We start from the raw sequence: 27,820 nt of genomic DNA, 5'->3' as shown, positions 1-27,820 counted from the left end.
TTTCTGTTTTGGAGGCGCTTCGCAAGACGAATTTCCCTATGGGCTTGCATCGCAAGACGAAAGCCCATAGGGAAATGCTGGCGGTCGGGAGCAAAGACTTTCGCCCACAGCCGGCCTTCAGAAGAGGACCTCTTCTGAAGGCCGGCGGGGGGCAAAAGTCTTTGTTCCCCCCCCGCCTGCCTTCCCCCCGCCTGCCCCGGGCGATCTTAAAATGCTGGCGGGCGGGAGCGAAGCGTTCGCTGCCGACCCCCAGCATTTTAAAACGCTGTTCCGAAGCGGGGGGCGGGAACATCTGCCCCATCCGCCTCGCTTCGGAACGATGTTCCGAAGTGGGGAGGTGGGGCGGGAACAGCTGCCCCATCCGCCTCGCTTCGGAACGATGTTCCGAAGTGGGGAGGTGGGGCGGGAACAGCTGCCCCATCCGCCCCGCTTCGGAACGATGTTCCGAAGGGGGGAGGTGGGGCGGGAACAGCTGCCCCATCCGCCCCTCTTCGGAACGATGTTCCGAAGTGGGGAGGTGGGGCGGGAACAGCTGCCCCATCCGCCCCGCTTCGGAACGATGTTCCGAAGGGGGGAGGTGGGGCGGGAACAGCTGCCCCATCCGCCCCGCTTCGGAACGATGTTCCGAAGTGGGGAGGTGGGGCGGGAACAGCTGCCCCATCCGCCCCGCTTCGGAACGATGTTCCGAAGGGGGGAGGTGGGGCGGGAACAGCTGCCCCATCCGCCCCGCTTCGGAACGATGTTCCGAAGGGGGGAGGTGGGGCGGGAACAGCTGCCCCATCCGCCCCGCTTCGGAACGATGTTCCGAAGGGGGGAGGGGGGAGGGAACAGCTGCCCCAGCTGCCGGGCTTCGTAGCGCTGCTGCGAAGCCGGGCGGGGGGCGGGAACACCTTCTGAAGGCGGGCAGGGGGCGAAAGTCTTTGCTCCCCCCTGCCTGCCTTCCCAGGGGCTTTTAAATCGCCCCGGACAGCGGAGAAGTCCTCCGCTGTCCGGGGCGATTTTAAAATGCCGCCCGCCAGCATTTTAAGATCGCCCCGGACAGCGGAGAAGTCCTCCGCTGTCCCAGGGTTTTTTAAAATGCTGGGGGTGGGAAGAAAAGCCCTTGCCCCCCCCCAGCCTTCAGAAGAGGTCCGGGGACACTGTCCCCGGACCTGGTCTGAAGGCGGTTTCCCTAGGAACGCATTAATTGATTTTCAATGCATTCCTATGGGAAACCGTGCATCGCAAGACGAAAAAACCGCAAGACGAAGAGACTTGCGGAACGAATTAATTTCGTCTTGCGAGGCACCACTGTACACCAGACATTCAAAAACCAACAAGCCTGCTATCCCAGCTATCCCAGCCCGGTTAGCCCCCTAATAAACTCTGATAATTAAAGACAATATACTCCCATAGAGACTACCTTACACTGCGTTTAAAACCAAAATCACCTTTGGATAGAAACTGTTTCTCAGGCGGCTAGTCCTAGTCTTTACAACTCTGTACCTTCTTCCAGAAGGCAGAAGCTGAAAGAGATCATTTCCGGGGTGTGCGCTCTCCTGCACTATCTCTGCAGTTTTCTTATGGCACCTGGAAGCATAGATTTGATCCAAGGTGGGAAGAGTGCACCCAATTATTCTCTCCACAGTCTTTACAACCCTGGACAGCATTGTTTTTCCCCTGACCATACAGCTCCCAAACCACACACACAGACCATACACACTAGCTCATCCTCCCTAGTCTCAGTGTTGCCCTGATAGTGCTCAGCAGAGAGGAGGATGGGGACAAAACAAGTTTAGCTGGCTCTGCCTTTCATTGGTTCTGGTTCCACCTACTGTTGGTCTCCCTGCCTTCCACCAATGAGCACCACCAACCACCACTACTGCCTGGTGTGTAGGATCACAGCCTCAACTGGGATGCAAGTCAACTGCAGGGGTGGGGAACCTGTGGCCCTTCAGATGTTCTTAGACTCCCATCAACCTCAGCCAGAGTGGCCAGCGACAAGGGATGGTGGGAGCTGGAGTGCAACAATACTTGGTGAGCCACAAATTCCCTACCCCTGCACTACTAGATAGTATGCAGGGCTCAGGCTGCGGTGCTGGAACAAACAAATAAAAAAATGGCAGGATTCACTAGCTTTGAAATGATACAATCCAGCAGTTACTTGGATCCATCTCTAGTCGTAAGTGAGAGGTGCATGTTCTTTATCAGACAGAGAATAGGAAGGGAGAGAAAGACAGTAGTTTTTAAATGAGCAAAGCTGGAGATTCAAGCTTAGGTGGCCTACTAGAAAAAAATCAATAGGAGCCAATTTGGATAACATTAGCTGGGTTGGGGACTCTGTGCTCCTCTTGGAGTTACTGAACTTCAACTCCTGTCATTCCTGACCACTAGCCATCCTGGTTGGGCTAATAGGCATTGGAATCTAATAACATCTTCATGGTCACAGGTTCTCCACCCTCGACCTTGAGGCTAAAGAACACTTCTTTCCACCCAAAACATACAAAGTCCCAACTTCAGTTATCTTCCTCCAGTTTTAGGATTCAGCCGCCTGTGGCAACTCAGAATTTCATTCAGGGCAATCTGCTTTCTGTGGGGGTTGGAGAATGGGGCTTCTTTCCTTTCTGGCTGTTGATGCATCCTCAGTGACACCAGGATATCTAAGCAGATAATGGCTTACAAAATGTTATGGAAGCGTAACAGCTGTGCTGCATTTCCACATCTGCCCTACAGAGGTAGCTGCTAAAGATACCTACTTAGTCAATTGCATCATTAAGTAAATCTGGGGATATCTCTTTTATGTAGATTCCAGTCTCAGTCCTTCCAGTAGGAGTATGGAAATAAACAAGCCTAGCCAGGAAACCCACCCAGATGGGCGGGGTATCAATATCATCATCATCATCATCATCATCATCATCATCATCATCATCATCATCATCCTACCTTACGGAGCTCTTGTAAGGACTGCTGAGAAACACAAATTGCTTTTAAGATTTGGATGCAAGAGTGGTATTATTGATTGAACACACTATCAACTCTCTCCCCTCTCCAGAAAAATGGATTGTGGCTATTTTGTTTTGGACAAATATTAAAAAAGAAAAACTTGAATGCACCAAGTGTCATTCCATAATACTCTGCTAAGTGGAAACACATCTTTTAGGTACATATTTAATAACCAGTGTTTTGCTTTGATTGAGATCCAGAAACTCTACAAAAGGTATGATTCCAGTTGTCAAAATATTGCTTTGCCCAATAATGATTGTTCTGTAAATGTATAATGTATGTATGCAATGATTTATATAATTTAATTTCTAAAATTTCACTGCCCTTGGAGGTGGAGAGATCAACTAGCTTAGATGGCCTTCTTTTCAAAACTCGTCACCTCTGCTTCTAATAACAAATTCAGATGTTTAGTGCAAGCAACTAGAGAGATATCAGCATGCCCATGGAAATCCCATGATTTGCAGAAGTGCAAAAGCAAAAATAAAATGAATGGGGTGGAAGACTGATCACACTCAATAGCAATGGAATGTTGAGTGTCGGTTGGGGGAGGGGAGGGAAAGGGTGGAATGGAATGGAGTATCCTGGATAAGGGCAAGAACAGGATTATGATATAGTCACTTGTAAACTGCATTTTCTCATCCATCCATCATTATTCTTGTCTCTTTCTGAAAGGGGCCTCAAACTGTCTTTCCCCCATCTTGAACTTTTAGGTTGTATGCTCACATGCAGCACAGACCTCCTCCTTGTGTTACCCCATAAAAGCAATATGAAAGTGATTTGTTATCTTCCAATTTGTATAGTTTGCTTTTAAATACCCAATTTGCACTTTCTGAAACAACACATGAACCAAAGCACAACAATCCTTCAAAACTCACACTTCTCTGAATTTCGCAGTGCAGCTCTCCAACCGAGCAATGTGTACAAAACTGCATTTACTAGGATAAAGTGTGCATTAAAATGCATTAAATTAAGTAAAACATAGAAAAATGCATTCTATTACAGAAATTTTATTTGAAAATGTGTTTGTATCAGGCAAAACTACGTGCAAAAATGTGCACATTGATTAATTTTCATGAGGAATTTCTTCTTTTAAAAATTGCAAACTCTAGTTTACTCTTTGCAGAGCTATAATTCTTAGCACTCTTAACAAACTACAGTTCCCATGATTCTTTGGTTATATGGAATGTGTTTTAAATGTATGGTGTGTGCACAGCCTTAGGTTTTTAGCCACTCTGCTGCACAAGCCTTCTCGTTGCTGAGCAGGGGCTGACATAACAACCTGCCTTCTATTACTGAGCCTAATCAAGAGCATTTCATTTGGGCATTGCAGAGTTCCCAGTTGGATCTGCAAGCACTAGCAAAAAGACACCTGCTACTATGATGGGTGGTAGCACTATGACTGGAAGACTTGTGCATTGCCAGGACTGTTTTGCATATGTGTTGTGTGCATATATCTTTATTAAAAAATAATGTATCACTGTTCAAAAAAAGAGAGTGATTTACAACAATTACACATATAACCATACAATAAAAATCACATAAAAATGTTTAAATCAGAATTTAGCTAGCTATCATGGAAAGATGTATTCTTAACTGCCTGCATAGGCCTGAAAGACTAAAAAAAGTTTTCCGCGGGCATGTAAAAGTTGAAATAGAAGGCACCTGCTGAATCTCTATTGGCAGAGTATTCCATATTACTCAGCTCATGACACTATAAAAGTTCAGTTTCTTTTTGTTGTCAGATGAGCCTCACCAACTTGGGGAATGACTAAGAATGCTGCTGTTGATGATCTCAGTAATTCATCTGGATGTAAGAGTTCAGGTGGCCCCTGAGGTACCCTGGACACAAGTTGTTCAGGGCTTTGTAACGCAGCTTCTGTGTGCATCAGGTCAACCGGTCTCAACCTTGGGTCCCCAGAAATCATTGGACTACAACTCCCATCACCCCTAGCTAGCAGAACCAGTAGTCAGGGATCCCAATCAGGTGGGAGTGGGACTTGTACTGCAGGGGGAGAATGGGTATTCGTTCATTTTAAAGAGGAGGGGAAATAGAAGGGGCACACCCTTAGAGCCCAAATCTGTTTCCTGTGCTCTCTACTGGGGACATCAAGCATGATGAAGAAGTTGAGGCTAACCCTATTTGCATAGCCCCACCCCTTCACCCCACGTTCCGCTTGTTGCTCACACCAGCCTGTGACTGAATGTTCATCAACAAGCTCTTGACATCGTCAATGTAAGCCAACCTCTGCTTTGGTATGTTTGTGCGCTGTTACTAACAGGAGTTTCAAACTGTGATTTTAATCTGCCTGCTCTCCAGAGAACTTTGATTATTAGGCAACTGAGAAACTGAGCAAATAAATAAAGTTGTCAGCATGTAAAGGCACTTTACAGCAAGGGTAGGCAGGCTTCAAGCTTGCCTGATCTTTCGCTAGAAGCCTGAACCACACTCAGATACAAAGGGCACAAGCCCTGCTTAGCCAGCAACCTGTTCCCATAGCGGCCAAGCAGACGACTTGCGACTCCCAGCAAGTGGGATTCAGAGGCACACTGCCTCCAAAGTTTGCAGCAGAGCACAGCTACCATGGCTACTGGCCATTTCTAGCCTTTGTGGCCATCTCCTGCCCCCACCATTTCTCCAAGCTGTTGTGTATATCCTCCCAGTTCTATTCAAATCCCCATCCACCCATTCCTTCTTTAAAAAGGATGGAGGGACGAAAGAGTGGGAATGGGGGGAGAAAGAAGAGGGGCTTAAAAACAGCCTCCTGATCAACCTAGGATTCTGCCCACCTTTGAAGTCTAAGTAGAGCCCAGTGTATGTTTTTAGAAGTCTCCAACCATTTAGTCAGAGGTTCAGAGACACCCTTGATGTCATTACTTGTTAGATAAACTGTGAGGTAAGTCAAGTTAGTGGTGATGAGATGTTGCAAGGATTCCTCAGTCACCGAGGAGCGAAGGAGGGGAGAGAGAGGCGCTGTAGGGAGGAGTGAAGTTACCCTGACAGGAGCAGCACATCAAAAGCACTCATCGCTGTCATGGATCTGTCTCGGCTGCCAAACACGGATGATTAATAAGAAAGAAAGAAAGAAAGAAAGAAAGAAAGAAAGAAAGAAAGAAAGAAAGAAAGAAAGAAAGAAAGAAAGAAGCTACATTTGCAGCTTAATTTTGGGGACAATATTAGTGGGAAGAGAAAAATAAATAGAAACGGTCTGTAATGTTTAATGTTTTTCAAGATAGGATCATTTAGATACACACTCTCTCAGCACCACAGGTCTGCCATGGAGACATGGAGTGTTCTGAAAGTTCTATTTGCTTCCACGTTTGACTACTGAAGAACTGCCAGGGGTAGTCTTGCCTATTTGCTGCCTGAAATGGGAAGACAACACCCCTCGCTGACGCCCTCCCCCTGCTGCAGCCTTGCTAACTTCAGTTGTGTAGTGGCGACGGCAGCTTCCCAGAAAGAAATCACTGCATGACCCCAGCAGCAGCGACATGGGTGGGCAGGGTGCCCATAGGAGTGCCACGCCATAGGATTCTGCTGCCCGATATGCCTGCTTCAGCCTGCCTCATGGGCGAGACGGCCCCAAGAACTTTTATTAATGTTACCTCCTAGATTATGAAACTACAGGGTATCAAAGAGGAAGCAAACATTTACTGCTTTAAAGGGTGGGTGGGGAAACTCGGACCTGAGGACCAAGTGTGGCCCTCCAGACCTCTCTGTTCGGCCCCCGGGACTCTCCTCAGACAAAAAGAAAGTACTTCTTCATGCAGCGCATAAGCTAAACTATTGGATTCTGCTCCCACAAGAGGCAGCGATGGTGACCAACTACATTGGTTTTAAAAGAAGACTAGACCATTTCATGGAGGATAAGACTGCGGCTACTAGCCACAATGGCTATGTTCTACCTTCTACTGTCAGAGGCAGCAAGCTCCTGAATACTAGTTCCTGGAAACTTCAGGAGCGGATAGTGGTCTTGTGCTCAGGTCTTGCTTGTGCATTTCCCAATGGGCCACTGCGAGAACAGGATGCTGCACTAGATGGCCTGATCCTTGGGCCTGATCCAGCAGCAAAGCTCACCTGATGTTCTTAACACTTTCCACAGCCATCGAAGCTTGTGAACATCACTTTGTCTTTTGGTAGTCAATTTCTAAGCCAGCCCCTTTGGTTTTCATAGTATTTTTAATATGTTAAATTTATCTGACCTCTTGTATTAGGTTTCTCCTGCTTCACACCAATATACAAAGCCTCCGCTGTCTCTTTTTCATCCACAGAAGTGCTGGCTAGGAGTTATGGTTGTATTTGCAGCTTCCAAAGAGCTAGTCAATGAAAGACTGTTGTGGCAAGCCCACCACAAACAGCTTTAAAGTATTTTTAGGAAAAATTTTGTGGACTAAAGTCCTCTTTATCAAATGCAGTGCAGACCAGAACTGAATTTTACAAAGTAAACATTCTTCCAATTCCTGTATTATTTAAGCGCAACAACAACAGCTACTACTGCATCTTTTTCTTTTTAGTGTGTGCGTGCGTTTGCGCGAAGAGTGGTGAGGAAGAAATCCTGATCTGCTTCAAAGGGCCGACACGACCGCAGGAGGAATTTTTTATTGCAAGCCTTCAAAACAAGCTCACGGCTGTTTTGCAGCGCTTGTATGATGGATTCTGCGTTGCATTAGCATTTCCCATTTCATTTTCAGGGCCCAAACGGTATCAGAATGGAATGGCTCTCTGGGCGTGTCACACAGCAGGTCTTGGCATCGCTGTTACCTTAAAGACCACTTCCTTCCTCCCCAGCTTAAGGTGGGTCAGCAGGTCATCTCTCCCAGACTTGGCTCCTTCTCAGTCTCCTGCCACCCCAGGAGGAGGGCGAATTGGGAGACTGACAAAGGTTACTGTGTTAACGGATTTCCGCATGGCATTTGCGACACAGCTTTCGAGGGATGAATCGCTAAGGGCAAGAGATTCAGCGGCGCTATTAAAGGAGTAGGTATTTTTAAGGCCTACTGCCCATTAAATTGGACAGTAGGCCTTTGAAAAAAAAACCCAACCCCATAGAACGGGGGAGTTGGCAATGAAATCACTCAAACACTAGCATCAGCCATCCTATAAAAAGGACATCGTAAGTCAGGAGGAAGCCCTGGGAAGCCTCAAGGTTAAGTACTTCTCAGTCACAGGAAGTGCAGTTTATAATATTGTATGTCAACCTGCCAGTGAACAATAATCTAAGTCCCTTGCAGTCGGAGGAATCTTCAATTGAAGGCAGGCCTCACTCGGCCTTACTCTGTGAAGTTGCTTCAGGGTTCAATGTCCTGGTCACACATGAAGTGGGAATAAAAAGTGCTGCCTCTGAGGCATATGAACATTCTCCTTTTGATGACCATATGTAAATGTCACCCTTTTAAAAGCAAGAGTCCGCATCAAAGGTATAAAGGCCCATGATCCTTCCTGGCATCTCCAGGTAGGACTGGTAAGGGACGCCTGCCTGAAACCCTGGGGAGCTGCTGCCAGTCAGTGTGGACATTACTGAGCTAGATGGACTCAGTGTAATATGGCTTCATACGTTTCTATGATATTTCAGTGTTCTAATACTATTATCAGTCCTTTTTGGTACCGTTGGTGGTATTTCTGTGCTGTTAAGCATATTTCAGTGGATTGACTTGAAGTACTATGTTGAACACTGCCATGGTAATTTCTTGCAATGGGTAAAATGACTTTTATCTAAATCGCTCAGATTAAGTGGCACCTAGGTAAAGGTAAAGGTAAAGGGACCCCTGACCATTAGGTCCGGTTGTGGCCGACTCTGGGGTTACGGTGCTCATCTCGCTTTATTGGCTGGCGTACAGCTTCCGGGTCATGTGGCCAGCATGACTAAGCTGCTTCTGGCGAACCAGAGCAGAGCACAGAAACGCCGTTTACCTTCCCGCCAGAGCGGTACCTATTTATCTACTTGCACTTTGATGTGCTTTCGAACTGCTAGGTGGGCAGGAGCTGGGACCGAGCAACAGGAGCTCACCCCGTCGCGGGGATTTGAACCACCGACCTTCTGATCGGCAAGTCCTAGGCTCTGTGGTTTTAACGCACAGCGCCACCCGCGTCCCAAGTGGCACCTACAACCTGCAAAATAAAACTCAAAATAAATAAATGTTAATAAAGAAATAACTATGTGGACTTTAAACTGACACAGGAGCCAACAGTTACCTGTGGAGTGGAGTAGGATTTGTGCTTTTGACATGCACATTAATTTGTACATAGGCCCATTTAATTGTTCATAAGAATAGGCAGCCAGCGGGTAGGAGCACTGGGGCTCAGAGATGCAAGAATTGCGTAGGAATTATTTGATATGGTTAGAAACATGGTAGAGTTCTTTAAAATGGAAGCCTTCGTTAAAATGAAACCCCTTACTCAGCTAGGGTTAAAGACAGAAGGACAAAGTCCCAACTTCATGCAACACTTTTCTCTTAGGCTGGATCTAGACACATCAAAAGAAGTTTCAGGAAAACGCACTGTAAATCTCATAACGGGAAATCAAGTTGCTGAAAGATGGAACTCCAACAGCACCATTTGGTGTCGGTGTTATAACACATTTTAAACATGGTTTGTGTGTGTGTGTGTGTGTGTTTGTGTGTGTGTTACTAAGATAGCTGAGTGGCTAGGCTTGGGCAAAATAAATAAATGGGCAATATCCACCATGGGGCAGGAAGAAAGGCAACTTTCTGTGGTTTCTCCTGTCCCTTGCAGCCACCTGCAAATCTGCCCTTCCCACCAATATTGTGGCGGAGCTTAGTAGAATTTAAAAATTTGATTCATGGCATTGTGGAGATTTCCCACAGCAATGGGATGAGAATCAAATCACTGCTCAAAGACTGATCCGCCAAAGACTGGATGACATCGATTTACAGCGAAATTATACGCTGGGGGGAGGTGTTTGTTCGCCCCAGAACATTGGTATCACTTTAACTTACTGCGTTCCATCATACCTCTCCTCCCTTTCGACTGTTGCCCATAGGCTGGCCTTCACCAAAGCGAGGTTTAACGTTTTTCCCTCCAATGTCCTGAGACATAGATTCTCAAAGGGCCAAGCCTCCGCCATGTGCGAATGTGATAAGGAGACGCCGGAGTCGCTTCAGCACATTATGTTCACTTGCCCCTTATTCAATGTGCCACGGGCAAATTTGTTGGGATCAATCATACAGAAACTAGAGGGTACCCCACCAAAATTCCACCTTGCCCAAATCTTGCAGGATAAGGATACCCATACGACCCTGAAAGTGGCTAGGTTCCTGGTCGCTGTCCTTACCCAAAAGCGTTGCCAAGGAGCACCACAAGCTAATTAAGGCGTAGTATGCCATTCCATCTTATAGTATTTTATTGTTATAGTAGTGTTTTAGCGGCTGTTTTTTCCCACGTGCACAAGCTGTTACAGTGGTGCCCCGCAAGACGAAATTAATTCGTTCCGCAATTTTTGCCGTCTAACGAATTTTTCTTCTTGCGAAGCACGGTTTAAACGGTTTAACAAAGTCGCAAGACGTTTTCGTCTTGCGAAGCAAGCCCATAGGGGAATTCGTCTTGCGAGGCAAATCGCGAATGAAAAAACCTTTCGTCTAGCGAGTTTTTTGTCTTGCGAGGCATTCGTCTTGCGGGGCACCACTGTATTTATGTCTTGTTTTTATCTGTATGGGCCTACGGCCGTAATAAAATTATTAATTAAATGGGATGAGAACAATCATCGTAAGACATGAAGAAGAGCCCTGTTGGATCAGGCCAGAGGCTGTGGCTGAAGTCGATTGGAGTTACAGTCCAAAATCATATGGAAGGCACCAGGCTGGTCACCAGGACTGCTTAAAAATAAAATGGATCAAAATAGTGGGGATTCTCAAGAAACAGGCGGTATATGAAAAGTGCACCCCCCAAATAAAACCTGATTTCCCCAAATTACAACTGCAGAAGGCCAGATATGGCGAAAATAATCCAACTCTTCCATTAAAAAGAAACAACCTAAACTTAGGAAACTCAGATGCATCTTCCTTTAGCTATAAAAAGAAGGGGGCGGTGCGGGGGGAGAGAGAAATATTTTGGCATCAGTAGGTGGAACACAGTTTGCTTCCTCCCTCACACCTCTGCTGTGGTCAGGTGACGGAAGAGTGTGAGAGAAGCATCCGAAAGACAAAGACCTCTCCGCCCCACAGCGCTAACTGGGAAGGGAGCCACATTGCTTATGCATCAGAGGGTTTTACACACACACATGCATGCGCGCACACACACTCAAAAGACGCTGGGTTGTTTGGAGGTGTGTGTGTGTGTTGCACAGAATACTATCTAAGTCAGCATTCAGCTACAAGCTTCAGATGACATCTTTTTCCGACAGAAAACCCAATAAAACTGGTAATGGGAAAACCAAGAATATGGCGGGCGGACAGACGGGGGGGGGGGTTGGTTTCATAAGACAAAGCCATTTAACAAATAGGCCTCTGTGTTTTATCATACACAATCCCTTAGTTTAACTCTGAGCCTCTCTCTTTTCAATTTTAAGATCAGAGGACTTGTTGGATGCGCAAGAATATATGTCACAAATAATATTACAGCCCTAAAATAAGAGCTATTTTGCAAGCTGGTTCACATACACACATATTAGCTCATCGCTGACCAGGCCAGGATTCGGCTTTGTCTTAAAAATAGGTTTGTTTGTATGTAGCAATGCTTGAGGAATTCAGTATTTGAAAATACAGCTATGCAAAACCAGTTTTTGAACTTTTCAAAATGATGCAGTTCTGTTCCTGGCCTATTTAGAGGGAAAATATGTAGGAATGTGTATTATGCTTCCTTACTCACGTGAGTGAGCATAGATCAGAACACATTCCTTTGCAGCAAATAGGAAGCTGTTAGTTAGCTGGTTTCAGCCTTTTAATGAAGCAATCCAGGATGCCTTGGCGCATTTGTAGATTATATTGAAGAAAAGACAGACCCACCAAGTGTCTCTATTTTCCAGGGACAGTCCTGGATTTACAGAAGCCATCCTGGTTTCTGATCTGGTCCCAGAATATCCCGCTTTTTGCTTAGGACATCCCTATTTTCATTGGAGAAATGTTGGAGGGTACTGAGTTATACAACCCAGGAAGCCAAGGAGATATGTAACTATGCAATAGTCAGAAGTTATCTGAAGACTGCCGTGTATAGTTTTATTAAGTTTTTATATATGTTGAAAGCCGCCCAGTGGTTGGAGCATCACAGTCAGCTGGGTGGTGGGGAAGAAGAAGAAGACATCCTTATTTTCATTGGAGAAATGTTGGAGGGTATGAGAGAAGTCTGAGCTAAGTCTCAGACTTACAACATGGGCCTACATTCTTTGCTATGGATGAGCCATGGGCAGGCAAAGAGCAGGTGAAGAAAGGACATCAAGAGAGCAAAAGATCAAGAGAGAGAATTGGCAACACAATCAGTCCTTTTATTTGGGTCACACCCATCTCTACATGGTCGCACCCAGGGGGAGGTAGCTCCTGCAGGTTTGACAGGAAGTCCTCCCTGCTGGAGCCACATACCTCTCTGTGCCCATTCTAGCAAACAGGAAATGTTGGGACTTGACTGCTCTATCTAGATAGCCCAGTAAATATACATATACAGTGGTGCCTCGCAAGACGAAATTAATTTGTTCCGCGAGTTTTGTCGTCTTGCGATTTTTTTCGTCTTGCGAAGCACGGTGTCGGGAAAGTTTTGGAACAGCTTCAAAAATACCAAAGTCTTTAAAAACCTCAAAAAAGGCTACCACACCGCGTTCTATGAGTTGCTCCTCGAAGTCAAGTCACAACTGTATTAATGGTGTTAAGAAAAAGGAAACAAACTTGAAAGACGTTTCTGTCTTGCGAAGCAAGCCCATAGGGAAAATCGTCTTGCGAAGCAACTCAAAAAACAAAAAACCCTTTTGTCTAGCGAGTTTTTTGTCTTGCGAGGCATTCGTCTTGCGAGGTACCACTGTAAATAAAATGCAATAAAAATGTATTTTGATGGGGATTGGCACTGGTTGTGGTAGAGGGAATGAGCCTTTTCAACTCCCCCACCCCACTTTCTTCCCTGGCTGGTTCTCCTTATTTTTGTGTGTATCATTTTCACACACTCAACCATCAACGAGACAAGCCTGCCTGCCGCCTCTTCTTTTACCCCCTTTTTAATTTCCTCCCCTCTTTCCGCCAGCTCATAGCCCCCTCACATAGTCCTCTCGTGGCCTGTCTGGGCTTGGGAGCCAGGCCACACCTCACTGCCCAGCCCAGTGTCCACAAAAGTGAGTCGTCAAACTGCTACAACACTTCCCACGGGCAGGGGCAAAACTAGGCCCTTATCTCAAATTTAGGCCTGCTAGGCGTAACTGGCCTTGCAGTTGCAACTATGGACACATCTTAGCGACCTAAGCGATCATGGGACTCAGCTACATTAGTTTTATATGTGTTATAAAACTGACACCAGATGGCACTGTGGAGTCCTGTCTTTCGCCAACGTAATTTCCCATAATGAAGTTTACAACGCGTTTTCCTGAAACACTTTTTTTTTTAATGTGTCTAGATCCAGCCCTAGATACATCTTGCAGTTTAGCTGTGGGAACGTGTTTCTGCAGACTCAACACTTAGCAGGATGAAACCTCTGAATTGTAACACTCAGATATGGTATTCCTGAGTTGTACCTCTCAGGTATCAGAAACATGTTCTGTGTAAGCGGAGTGACATCAACATGTCGGCATAGGGGTACTCTGCCTTTCTACGAAGCCATAGTTCACCTTCCAGTTAGCCTGAAGGAACTCAGCAGCTTCTCTGAGTTCCTAATTGGCACAAGCTCTCTTTGGTGTCCTGCTAGCTGCCAATAGTTTCTAAGAACAATAACTTACAGCTAACTCAAAACAGAAATATTAGTGCTGTGAAAGAAATGTATGATCAGAAATGTCTGCCTGCTGTGCCAGTGGCGTAGCGTGGGTTGTCAGCACCCGGGGCAAGGCAAGTAATTTGTGCCCCCTAACCTGTGGATTTGCGCCCCCTAACTCTAACCCCCAGATGTTGCGCCCGGTGCGGCCGGCCCCCCCTGCACCCCCCACGCTACGCCACTGTGCTGTGCTAACCCCAGTGGGTCTCAGGTCATGACGTTCACCAGAATTAAGACACTACAAGGAGAAGATATAGTTTTCCTTGCTACAGACACTAATATTCCTGGTGCTGTTGTTATGATGCAGCCTTGATTTGACTTCCACTTCATACTAGTTTTTTAGAAACAGGAAAAATATGTTCCTTCCAACTCCTATGTCCTTCCAACTTCCATACGTCCTATGACGTATTTGGAGAAGTGGACTTCTCAATGGATGGTTGAGTTTCAGTTAGCGTGTTGTATTCAGAAAGTCCAAATTAGCCAAGTTCACCTTTATCTGTTCACACTTGGTACCCAGGTCTAAGGTTCTGCACTCCTGAATGAGGCGTTATTTGGAGGAGGGAGAAAAAGCAAGCCACATGACACTACCTTCACATCTCTCCTTAACATCGAGTGCCACCCTCAAAGCAGCTCTCTCTACATCCTTATCAGCACAAAAGCAGTTTCCCTAAAACTTATTCCATATCTCCCAGATCTCCTCCCAGTGAAGTTAACGGGAGTTTACTTTTACAAGACCCCAACAGGGTGAAATGTCAAAGAGCGTTTGGCTAAATTCAGCAAAAGATCACTCCCAATTAGGGGGAACACCTGATCCCACATGTTCTTGCCAGGGTCGCCATAAAGATCTGGGAAATTAAGCAGCTGCTGCAACAGCTTGTTGGCAACTAATCAGACGGAATGATGTTAATTACGAGGAATACGAAATTCAAACTAAACAGACATTTCATGCAATTCCTTCCCCACCTCCAGCACAAAAAAACAGTTTCCTTTGCTAGGACTGAAAATGCAGCTTAAAGGCCTCTTGCAAGTGTCGATTAGCCTTTCCTAGGCTGCTTTGCATTTTTTAAAAAAAGTTCTAAACCAGTGTTTCCCGAACTGTTAATAACCAAGGCTTTCCTCAACCTGGTGCCCTCTGTTTTGGACTACAACTCCCATCATCCCTGACCATTAGCTATGCTGGCTGGATTGAGGGGAACTGGAGTCCAACAACATCTGGTGGGAACCAGTTGGGATGGCTGTTCTTTTTTTTGCATGTGTTTTGCCTGAACGTCTCTTATGTCCCCTTTCTGCTGATCCTCAGATTATTAGTCATAATTCCTTAGTTGTTAAGGTAAACACTCCACACTGCACTGGCGTCAAACTGCCATATATGCTGGTTCCTTCAGCCAATGCATGCCCTCTTCCTTTCGGCCTCAGCTGGTATCCCCGGTGAATGTCAGCTGCGGACACTCTTACTATGTGGCTTATTTACCTTTGGAAAGGAGGCCCAACAGCCTGATGACAGGTTCAGGAACACCTTGAAGCGGTTGTGGCAACTCCCCGCCAAAGCAGGAGCTTCCCATTTCGCTTCACACGTCATGATTTCTACACCTCACCTTGTACCTTTTCAATTTAATTCCCCAAAGCCCCAGTTGTACATATTCAGCTGGCTTGAGCCAGACCCCAACATGTGCACACACACTTCACTAAATACAGAAGAAACTCTGTCACAATTCTGCAGCATTCCCCCAACATCTGTCACAGGTAGGGATGGGGGAGAAATTTGACTCAGAACCTACCAAATTTGCAATATCCGACATAATATGCAATGTGGTTCTCCAATCAAGTAATGTGTACAAAAATGTATATACTACGGCAAAGTGTGCATAAAAATGCACGTATTTGTGCAAAAACAAAAATCCATTGTATTAGGGGAAATTGCATACAGAAATGTGTTTTATTAGTAGAAATTTACACAAAAATGCTGACATTTTCAGGAGAATTTTATTTAATAATAAAAGTAATAATTGTGAATTGCTGCAGAAATGTGGAGAACTGATTTTAAGATTGGAAATATGAGAGACTGGGAGGACCAAAATTGATGGGTCCACCCATCCATCCTGGCTCACATGTCACCAGAGCCAGGATAGGAGCCTGAATACTTGCAGTATGCTTATTTTTTATCACCATTCTTTCCAGTGCTTTTTTCCCCCTAGAAAAAGGTGGCAGTACTCACTATTAAGTTGTTACTTTAAGTGCCACACTTTTTAACAACAACAAAAAGAGGTGCCAGTACTGCGTACCCTTGAGTACCCCCTGGGGGGAGCACTGATTCTACTTCAGATGTTCAATCTGTGCATTCTGTTCCTTATGTAACCAAAATAGTGGCACCTATGCACAAGAGGGAGGTTATGGCTCCCCACTTATGGAACACTCTCCTCAGCGACAGGAAGAGTAGGATGGTGTGCATCATCACTCCTCGGCTCCAAAAGAAGGGACCAAAAGTTTGCATTTGCTAATTTCAATGCATAGATGCGTATTTAGAAATAATACAGTAATTTAAAGTACTGTATAGTCATTATTTGTTGCATTTATATCCCACCTTTTTCTCCAAAGAGCTCAAGGTTGTCCCCCTACTGATTTAAATACCCACAACTAACCTGTGAGTTAGGTTAAGCGGAGAGGCAGTGACTAGCCCAAGGTCACCAAGTGAGCTTCATAGCAAAGTGGCAATTTGAGCCCCAGGTCTCCCAGGTTAGAGTGTGATGTTCTAACCATTATAGCACACTTGCTCTCAGGTGAAATACAAATACAGTGCATCTCACCCTACTTGGGGTGGGGACAGGGACAAGACTGTGCCCAGGTGAACTCAGATTCATACAGGAATCTTCTCCCAGCCCTGGAACTGAAACTGGGGCTTTCCGCATGCAAAACAGACACTTTACCACTGAGCTACAGCCCTTCTCTTAATATGGCCCTTAACCATATGCAATATTAAGACATTCAGTTTGACTTTGACTTCAGCCACACTTTTACACTTCGGTCATGTGCATTTCGGCAATTGGCCCTCCACAGAGTTTGACCTGGGCTCCTTGGATTAGAAAAGGTTAGCTACAACAGCTTTCAGTTGCATCCCCAAAGTCTCCCACCAGAGCCACAGGATAGCTCACTCCACCTTGTAGTAGGGTCATCTCTGGCTAGAGATCCTATGCTAGAGTTTTTAAATATATATATTTTTTATCTAAATCACACAGGGTGAGTTGTTATTTTTCCTCTATAATGTACTGCCTTCAGGTGAAAAAAATAAGGCTTGTGTTTTTCCTATTAGCACACAAGTGCTTTCCCCAGTCAGTTTGTAGCCAAACCGGATGCACAGTACCTTACTTTTTAATCTTGGAGAATCCTCAGGAGACAATGCAAAAGAAATCCATAACGTTCCATAAGCTGCAGGCTCGAACCTGATAAAACAACTTCATATCCTCTCTCCCCACCCCACATTTGCTACTGGAAATCTACAGCTACAGCTGAAAACAATGCCTTAAAAATACTAGCTGTTCTCTCTTCATTTAGCAACTCAATGCAGAGCTTCTTACAAGGAGCAGAATTAATTTTGGAAAGCAGGTGTTGACCATCCAAAAGGGCAAAGGTGCATGCTAGGGATGAGGCAATCTGCCAATTTAGATTTCTCATTTATAAAAGCTTAAACTCGGCTTCTCCACATTTCCATATCAGTTTGCAATTATTTTTAATTTAAAATCAGCAATAAAAGTCACCAGTATTTTACTATTAATCGATCCTAATATACGCATATTTGCATGTGATTTCTGCAAACACATATTTTTGCAAAGCAGCTTCCCCCAATATACACATTTTTGTATGTCATTTTCACTAACATATGCCTTGTGAACATTACTTGGCTGGAGAGTTGCATTGCAAAATTCAGGCAATTACAAATTTCTCACGTTTTTGGTTTGTGTGTTGCCTTGGAAAGCATGAACTAGGTGGGTTCCCCTTAAAATGCAAACAATCAAATTTTGCCCCCATCCCTTATCCAAACTCCGTGTCTTGAAGAGGGACTTCCAACCATGACACCAACCACAACTGGTTGACACAGCTGTTTTTGGGGTGTCATGAGAAGGCACCAAACTGATAGCTATCTAATATATTATTTCTGGAATTTCATTTCATTTCTGTGGGGGCTTGGGAAGAGGTTGCTTGTAGGCTTTTCTGCTTCAGGCACCAAAATATTTGGGCAGACTTTGGGTGTGTGGGGGTATCCTTTTGCTGCTCTGCATCAGACACAATAATATCTCAGGCCTTCTTTACCGCACTCTTTCTGTGCTGCAGTATAGGAAAAGCTTTGGGTGCATTAAAACATACATAAATACAGCCATCAACTGGCTCAAAGTAAGCCAGTGAACTTCATAGCCGAGTGGAGATTTGAACCCAAGTCTTCCAGGTCCTAGTCCAAAAACCTTAACCAATACAGTACATTGTCACATAAGAACATAAGACAGGCCTGCTGGATCAGGTCACTGGCCCATCTGGTCCAGTATCCTGTCCACCCTGATGCCTATGGGAAGCCTGCAAGGTGGACATGGGAGCAGTAGCACTCTGCCTGCTTGAAGTTCCCATGGTATTCAGGAGCACAATAGCTCTGACATTGGAGGTACAGTGGTGCCTCGCAAGACGAAATTAATCCGTTCCGTGAGTATCTTCGTCTAGCGGTTTTTTCGTCTTGTGAAGCAACCCTATTAGCGGCTTAGCGGATTAGCGCTATTAGCGGTTTAGCGGCTATTAAAGGCTTAGCAGCTTAGCTGCTAAAAGGCTATTAAAGGCTTAGCGGCTTAGAAAAAGGGGGGGAGCGAAAAAAAATCTCAAGACTCGCAAGACATTTTTGTCTTGCGAAGCAAGCCCATAGGGAAATTTGTCCTGCGAAGCGCATTGAAAAATGGAAAACCCTTTCATCTAGTGGGTTTTCTGTCTTGCAAGGCATTCGTCTTGCGGGGCACCACTGTAGATGTAGAACATAGCCATTGTGGCTAGTAGCTGTTCATAGCCTCATCCTCCATGAATTGGTCTAATGCTCTTTTAAAGCCATGTTGGTGGCCAACACTGCCTCTTGTGGGTGCAAGTTCCATAAGTGCATGTCCTAGCTACCATTTCCCAGCATGAGGTTACAGAAGTGTTGGTTGCCCACAACTGGGGCAAAGTGTGTTTAAGAGAGAGAGAGAGAGAGAGAGAGAGAGAGAGAGAGAGAGAGAGAGTTACAGCATAAAAACTATTTCAGTACGCATGCTTGCATATGATACGTAGTTTTTACTCTGGGGAGAAAGGTCTGCAAGGTGAAATACAGGCAGCAGCCACAAAGGACACTTACATTTATCCGGGCTGTGGAGTCATCTATGGGAGTGTCTTCCACCATTTTCACCCTTCCAGTGGTAGAGCAGCTAAATTAGTAAAAAAAATAGATTATTATTTTTTAAATGTGGATATCTTTTTATCAGTTAAATTTCTATTTAATTTTATTAATTTAAAACCCTCCCAAAGGAACCCAAGGCAGCAAACAAAGCAGTAAAGTAATACAATTAAAAATAAAACAAAAACAACATTTTAAAACCATTAAGAACATCTCAAGCCAAACAAGACCATTTTAAAACAGTCACCCACCCCCACCAGCTAATAATTTAAAAGTAGCCAGACACAGTTGGCAACGTAAAAAGCTCTTGTCAACCCTGGCCTTCATATAAATTGTATCTGCTCTCATCTCTTTCTAGAGTATGTCCTCACCTTGGTTACTTAACTCAGCCCCTCAGAGCCTGTGAGGTTCTCTCCTTTCTATCAATTAAGTACTTTTGATGCTAAGATCCACACACCTGTTGACATTTCGCATCTTCTGCAATTACGCACACCTGCCTCACTTCATCTGGTAGGGGCCTTGTGCACCTTCAGCCCATACCTTAAGGCAGGTAGGTTATAAGGAATCTTTTTCAGCCTTGGCAAGTTTTTCCCCAGAGGCAACTGCAGGCAAATATGGATTTTGACTATTTAAGGAAGGCTAGATCCTTCACACATCCTTTTCTACCCTCCATCCATGCAAGCAGGGAGCATTATCAGAGTTCAAGGTCACATTCCAGCCAGGGAAAAACAATCAAGGAGGGTGAGGCATGTGGCTGAGGAGGATGTGCGGTCTAAGGAAGAGACCCAAAGGCCACATTTCAGGCCTGCGGTCCTGCCTTAAGGACAGAGCAACACCTCCACCTGTAAAATGGCTTCAGGTCGCCTGTGCTGCTGTTAAGCAGGACTGGGCTTGTTATAAAGTGGCAGCAAATTGTTAGCTGCTGAATTAAAAGTTCTATTTTTTATTATTGCCAGGGAAGGAGGAGAGGTCCTTATTGGACTTTCTGCCTCAGGTGCCAAAATTACCTCACCAGCCTGGGCACTAGGCCTCTTAACCAACGGTGTATGCTGTGTTTGCTTTACTGCCTCAGGCAGCAAAATGTATTGAGCTCAGCCCTGACTGGTTTCATAGTCCCTCTTTTTTTTACTCTTTCCCTTAGAGACACTGGGAATTGCAGTTCTCTGAGAAGAAATAAGGACACTTGAAGGAAATTTGTTAGACCCTCAGAAACTACAGTATTTTGAGTAGGCCCTAGGGCAGGCTTCCTCAACCTCGGCCCTCCAGATGTTTTTGACCTACAACTCCCATGATCTCTAGCTAGCAGGACCAGTGGTCAGGGATGATGGGAATTGTAGTCTCAAAAACATCTGGAGGGCTGAGTTTGAGGAAACCTGCCCTAGGCCAAGGGTAACCAATGCTGTGCTTTTTGGATGTTGCGGACTACAACTCCCATAATTCGTTACCATTGGCCATGCTGGCTAAAGATGATAGGAGTTGGCCTCATCCGCATCATACATTTAAATCAGTATCATACCACTTTGGCTTCCTCCAAAGAATCCTGGGAAGTGTAGTTTGTTAAAGGTGGGGAACCACCTTCCCCACCAAATGTTGCTGGACTATTGCTGCCATAATCTCTGGCCATAAGCCATCCTAGTTGGGGCTGATGGGAGTTGTAGTCCTGAAACATTGAGAAGACCACTGGTTCTCCATTCCTGGTATAACAATTTTATGATGATGTAGAGTTCAGCTTTTTGTTAATCTGAGGTAACTTCCTCCCAAGTGCTGGGGCTTGCACACATAGGGACTATCCCATTTTATCTTCACAATGACCCTGCGAGGTAGAATAATAAAATTGTAGAGTTGGAAGGGACCAAGGGTCATCTAGTCCAACCCCCTGCAATGCAGGAATCTCGACTAAAGCATCCTTGACAGATGGCCATCCAACTTCTGCTTTAAAACCTCCAATGAATGAAAGGCCACCACCTCCTGAAGGAGGTTAGGTAAGACATATATTGGTTGGCCTGAGGTCATCCACTGAGTTTCACAGAGATTTGAACCCAGGTTCCCCAAGGCCCAATACTCTAGGCGTTTTACCAGGCTGGCTCTTTTCTTTGGCCCTGAACATATTAGTGTTCAATGGCCAAGTATCTGATCCATCGTAGCTGCCACTTAACAGGGAGATATTTATAGAGCTGTGTTTCAGGACTTGAAATGGGAACACGTCATGCACAATGCATATGGAATAAATTTAACCAAAATCAAATTTTGATTAAATGTAATAAATATGATGGATTTGACTATGGATGCCCTTTTAGACGGCCTGTTCAAGGGGGTGGGGTGGGGGTATTTGAAGAAAGGTTGTCGTGTTGATCCAAAAACATACGTTTTGATTATCGCAGTAAATTCCAATTTCAGAGAATCCTGCAGGCAACTGGATTAATATTTTTGTACATGTCTTCAAAAGTTTCAGGGAGTGTGGGGGGTGGGGTGGGGTGGGGTGGGGAGTTAACCCCTTAGCAACATTTAAGTGGCAACCTCAAGCACACTTAGCAGGAAGTAAGTCCCATTGAACACCATGGGACTTGCTTCCAAGTAAATTTATTTATTTATTTACAGCAGGGGCAGAGTACCTCAGCCCCTGGGCCAAATGCAGCCCTCCAGGCCTCTATATCTGCCCCCCAGGACTCTCCCCTAGGACATCTCCCTCACCAGCCCTGCTCTATGCCTTCCTTGAGAGCTTTTGCCTGGCTGGAATGTGTCCTTGAATTGAAATAATGTGTGTGTTTGGTTTGTGTGCCTCGAATGCTGCATCTTGTACAAAAGCATAAGTTATAAACACTTTTGCCTCCGGCCCTGCCCACCACTGACATGTGGCCCCTGGAAGGTTTCCCACAAGGGAATGTGGCCCTTGGGCTAAACAAAACATTTTACAAGATTTACAGAACGTGCATAGGATTAACTCAGATCTTTCCAAACTGTGTGTCATGACACATTAGTGTGTTGGCTGCAGTGTTTAGTAGTAGTAGTAGTAGTAGTAGTGTGTAGGTGTGTTGTGCGAATGCTCCCTGCGCTCCTCCCAGGGCTGGAAAGGGGTTAGTTTCACCTCCGGTTTCCTAGTAAAACTGACTTGCGGGCCCAGGTGGCCCACAAAATCTTGCTTGTGGTCTTCCCATCAACTGGCAATTTTGCAAGAACAGGATGGACCAGATTGGCCTTTAGCATAATTCTTCAGGACTCCTCTTATGTTCATTGTTTGGCTTCTCTATATGCTCACCCAAACATGTTCCCCCGAGATTATGTGTGTATGTATGCATGTATGTGTGTGTGTGTGTGTGTGTGTATATATATATATATATATATATATATATATATATATATATATATATTCTCATAATGGTTTCCAGATCATTCTCCACCACATGGTAGCCAATGAGAAAAATAATATTTTAAAAAACATTGGCCATAAACCAAAGAAGAAGAAAGAATTTATGTACCCAATATATGGTGTACTTTAACATGGTTGCCTGTTGGTATATTTTATAAGACATTTCAGAGTTTGCCAGATATACATGTTCATTTCACAGTACACCCTGGTGGAATTTCATTCCCACCCCCAAACCAATTTCCAACAGTGTAGGTATCTGATTTAAAACGACGCCATAAAATGTTGTTCAAATATTTAGATGTAAAGGATATAGCTATTATTTTTAAACTTATTTCAATCATACAGATTTCAGGCTGCTTCACGTTTAAAATCAGAACAAGCCCAAAATAAAATCACAGTGACTTCCTCACTTGAAACAAAAAACCAAGCGCTGATGGAGGGTGAGCGAGTGGTCACTGGTGCTAAGAGGGGCTTTTTCGTGGATAGGTATAGCAGCCATGAGAACCAATAAACTTCTGCAATCACCAGGAGATTTTTAATCATGTGGAGATTCATTCACAGGTGCCTCGTGTGAAATGATCCTAAGTTCCAAGTCTTGCTTGCTGTTCCCTAGATGGAAGGTGCTTGTAGCAGCTAGAGGAATGGGTGGCGCTACAGTCACTCAGAGGCTTCTGACCATGCAGATCCCTCCATCCCCTCCAAACTGCTCATGGAGCTACTTTATAGATTCAACAGTGTTACATGGCAAACCTCTTCCTGGACTGTGCCATTCCAGGATGCAGGTGGAATGTAGTATCGTGTCTGAATGTTCGCCCATGGGGAGCACAAAATAACTGTCTTTACTTAGCAAAATCCTATGTGAAGCAGTTAAGGTTGTATGCATCCTTTAATTTTACATGCTAATTTTCTATCTAGATTTCTCTCCTCACCCCTGCCCCCAAGATGAGTGTCCCAACATGCAAGCCTGAAGCGGTTTGACCAGATAAAAACAGTAATAGCAGCAGCAATTGTCTAGCTATAAACCAAAACAAAGATAAAAGGTATTCAGAACTGATCCACAAATCTGTTACTTAATTTCCTAGCTGCCAATGCATAGTTTTCCTTGCCTAAATGTAAAAAAAAAAACATACAAGCAAATTTACTTGGTATAACAAAATTCTTCCTGTGGCTAAACTCAGAAAGATGTTCTTCACAGAGATCTTTCTATAGAGGACAACTGGGTGTGTTGTGAACATCTCTGCATATACTCATTTTACAAAATGGACAGAAACACTCTTCCAAGGGTACATTTTTATAGTGGCCTTTCCAGAAAGGCAGAGGGCATAGCAGTTCTGTAAGAGCAATTCCATGTGGGCCCAAAGACATTAACTCCATATTGTTAGCTTTCTGATGATGTGTGTTAATACATGGATACAGCCTAGAAAATCCTGAAGAGATCCTGCAGCTTGTTAAGTAAAAAAGAGAGAGAGAGAAGTGGCGTATATTTTGGAAGAGATATCCAGCAGACTAACTGGTATCTAATGATGGGGAAGAGAGGGGTTACTCTTTTTAAAAGAAAGATAAAACTCAGGCAGTCGGATTGATCTCAGCAAGCAGTTCAGTAAGGACAGTTGCCCACCAATTGGAGTGTCTTTTAAACAGTTCTGGGGCAACACACTTTCATGTGGGACCTTATTAGGCTGAATTGCAGCAATCGGGAATTTAGCAGTTGTGAGGGTTTGATTAGCTGCTTGTGCGTGAAAACGTGCTCCCTCAGAGTTTGTGCGCCCCCACAAACCTCCGTGTGTGACGGAGCTCCTCAGACATGTCTGCTCTAGTCACTAGTAGAGTCCGACAGTGGCTGTCTGCGGAAGCGTTTCCAACAAAGAAGTTCCTTAACGGAAACGCGTCTCCTGGACTCACGGCGTGACAGTTTCCTGCGAGGTATGGGTCTCCCTATGGGAGACTCCGATACCTCCCCACTGTTCTCGCTGGAAGCCTCCCTGAGCCCTCCCTCCTGCTCGCATTCCCTCAGAGACCCACTCCTCCCCCTGCTGGTCCCTGCTTCAGCAGTTGAGTCTCTTTCATCCTGCCTGAGTCCCTCCACCACCTGATGCTCTGATGGCAGTTCCCTGACATCCACCTCCCCTCCAGGGCCCCCCTCACCCCCTCCCAATTCCTCCCCCCTGGGAGGTGAAGGGCTAAAACCCCGAAACGAATCTTCCTCATCTTCTGACGTCTCGAACAATTCTCTCCATCGATCGTCGTCCTGGCCAGCTGAATCCTCCTCCTCTTCAGAATCTGGGAACCCCTCCAACTCCTCTTCCTCGTCGGTGGTGGCAAAGTATTCCCTTCGGAACCTCGCTACAGGCTGAGGTTTACGTGGGAACCTCTGATGAAAAGTCTCTATTAAAACCTCGTCATTGACATCCTCTGCCCTAACCCAGGTGTTTTCCGACTCCGGTTCCCCTTCCCACATTACCAAATACTCTACTTGATCTCCCTTCCACCTGGAATCGAGGATCTCCGCTACATGGTAGCTGTGTTCCTTCTCCTCCATTGCTGGTCCCCTAGTGACCCTCCCCTCACTGTCTCCTCTATACGGTGACAGCAACGACCTGTGAAAAACTGGGTGCAGCTTCATGTGGTTCGGTAACCGGAGCCTGAAAGCCACTGGATTGACCTGCTGTATGACTTCAAACGGACCCAGCCTTTTGGGTCTTAATTTCTTACAACCTCCTTTGAATGGCAACCCTTGGGTTGACAGCCACACCTGGTCCCCCACCCTGATGCTTTCACCTTCCCTTCTGTTTTTGTCTGCTTGCCTCTTATATTCCTCCTTAGCCCTGTTTAAGTTGAGTTGGAGCTGGCGATGGATCGCTTCCATTTCTTCCACGAACTGTTCTGCAGCTGGAACGCTCCAGTTCTCCCCCTCCCCCCCTGGGAAGGCTCTGGGATGGCACCCGTGATTAGCCAAAAAGGGGCTCATCCCCGTGGACACGTTCTCTGCATTGTTGTAGGCAAATTCTGCCAACGCCAGCTTCTCCACCCAATCATTCTCTCTGTCATTAACATAACACCTCAAATATTGTTGGAGAACCCCATTTGCTCTTTCCGCCTGCCCGTTGGTTTCAGGATGACGGGCCGTCGAGAAATTAACCTCTACATGCAGTAAGCTCATGAGCTTCCTCCAGAACCTGGAAGTAAATTGTTTCCCTCGGTCTGAAACCACCCTCAAGGGGGCGCCATGCAACCTAAACACATTCTCTACAAACAATTTGGCGGTTTCTTCTGCTGTAACCGCATGTGAGCAGGCTATGAAGTGGGCCATTTTAGTTAACAGGTCTACTACAACCATGATGGCTGTTTTCCCTCTAGACCTTGGCAGATCAGTCATGAAATCTATTGCCACTGCTTCCCACGGTCTCTCAGGTGTGGGCAGTGGTTCTAATAAACCAGCCGGCGCCTGCCTCTCCCCCTTGGCTCTTTGGCATTGTTCACACCCTCTCACATACTCCCGCACATCTTCCCTGACCTTGGGCCACCAAAATTCCCTGGTAACCAGCCACATGGTTTTGTGTTGCCCAAAGTGCCCTGCTGTGGGGCTATCGTGCAGCTGCTTGAGTACTTTCTCCCTCAATTCCCCTTCAGGTATATATAACGCTCCCTTATAATACAATGCCCCATTTCTCTCCTCAAAACCACCGGGTTTGTCTTCCTCCCCTCTGAGATCCCTGAGTTTCCCCTGGGCGTATGCATCCTGCACCGTACCCTCTACCAATTCCCTTTGCCCCACCAAAGTCGCCCCACACACCCAGCGGTCCTCTGGAATGATATGGGTTTCTTCGGGTGCTCCCTCCCCCTCCAAATATTCAGGCTTGCGTGAGAGAGCGTCCGCCCTAACATTCTCTGGGCCTGGCACATAACAAATCTCAAAGTTAAATTTGGAGAACTCTTGGGCCCATCTCAACTGCCTTTGGTTGAGCACTCGCGCCGTTCTCCAGTACTCTAGATTTTTATGGTCCGTGCACACTTGCACTTTATGTTGTGCACCAACTAGCAGATGCCTCCATCTCCGGAACGCCTCATGAATAGCAAGCAGTTCTCGGTCGTACACCGTGTAGTTCCTCTCGGATTTGTTCAGCTTCCGCGAGAAGAAGGCACACGGACGCCACTCCGACTCCTCCTTCCCCGGCTGCAGAAGAAGCACCGCCCCTATGGCTCTGTCAGATGCGTCTGTTTCAACCCTTAGCTTCTTTCGTAAATCCACATGCAGAAGTTGTTCTTCAGAGGCGAAGGCCCTTTTCAGTTCCTCAAACGCTCGCCCCGCCTCCGCCGTCCATACAAACTTCTTCTTACTGCTGAGACAGTCAGTGATGGGCGCCGTCAGATGGGCGAAGTTGCGGATGAACTTACGATAAAAGTTTCCAAACCCTAGGAACCTCTGCACATCCTTCTTGGTTTTGGGTGTTTTCCATTCCAGCACTGCCTGTACCTTGCCGGGATCCATGGCCAATCCCTTGTCTGACAGGCGGTACCCCAGGAATTCCACCTCCTTGGTATGGAACCGACACTTCTCCAGTTTGACCCACAGCCTGTTGGCTTGCAGTCTGCTCAACACTTCTCTGACGTCTCTCACATGTTGCTCCTCATTCTCAGAATACACCAACACATCATCTAGAAAGGCAACGCAATTCTTGTAGAGCAAAGGGCCCAGCACGTGGTTCATAAAAGATTGAAAACACGCGGAGCCTGCTTGTAATCCAAATGGCATAACGAGGTATTCAAACGCCCCCAAAGGGGTAAACATGGTGGTTTTCCATTCATCCCCTTTCCTTATGCGTATCAGGTTGTACGCCCCCCTTAGATCCAGCTTTGTGAAAATCTTTCCCTTCCTCACCATGGTCAAAATATCATCAATTCTGGGCATAGGGAACGCCACCGGTTCAGTCACTGCATTCAGCCGCCTAAAATCACATACAAGTCTCGGCTTGTCCGCATTTTTTTTGTCCACAAAGAACACTGGGCTCCCCCCTGCTGCTTTGGACTCTCTGATGAAGCCTCTCTTCAGGTTCTTGTCAATGAACCCTCGCAACTCCTGCATTTCCCTGTCTGACATGGCATACAACTTGCCCACGGGAAGCTGTGCTCCAGGGAGTAAATTGATCTGACAATCAAAGGGTCTATGAGGTGGTAGTTG

At 45.7% G+C, this 27,820-nt stretch overlaps 1 protein-coding gene across 14 annotated transcripts in view; it reads right to left on the bottom strand.

Annotated features, from left to right (window-relative positions):
• The window catches only part of TBX4 (T-box transcription factor 4), a 133,373-nt gene that overhangs the window by 87,323 nt on the left and 18,230 nt on the right, over positions 1–27,820 (bottom strand). For 12 of the 14 annotated variants that reach the window (XM_081172081.1, XM_081172086.1, XM_081172095.1 and 9 more), the window contains one exon: positions 19,236–19,305. Coding sequence is in view for 13 of the 14 variants with exons in the window: in XM_081172086.1 (XP_081028212.1) it covers positions 19,236–19,305 (70 nt within the window). In the remaining variant the exon portion in view is untranslated. Of the gene's footprint in view, positions 1–19,235; positions 19,306–19,731; positions 20,123–20,719; positions 20,884–27,820 lie in introns of those variants that run through there. The other 2 variants (XM_081172075.1, XM_081172079.1) reach the window with 2 other exon arrangements.

This window comes from Podarcis bocagei (genome assembly GCF_964188305.1).
Source record: "Podarcis bocagei genome assembly, chromosome: 15".
Lineage (NCBI taxonomy): Eukaryota > Metazoa > Chordata > Lepidosauria > Squamata > Lacertidae > Podarcis > Podarcis bocagei.
Note: the sequence above shows the minus strand (reverse complement) of the source record. Positions and strands in the feature narration are given on the sequence as shown.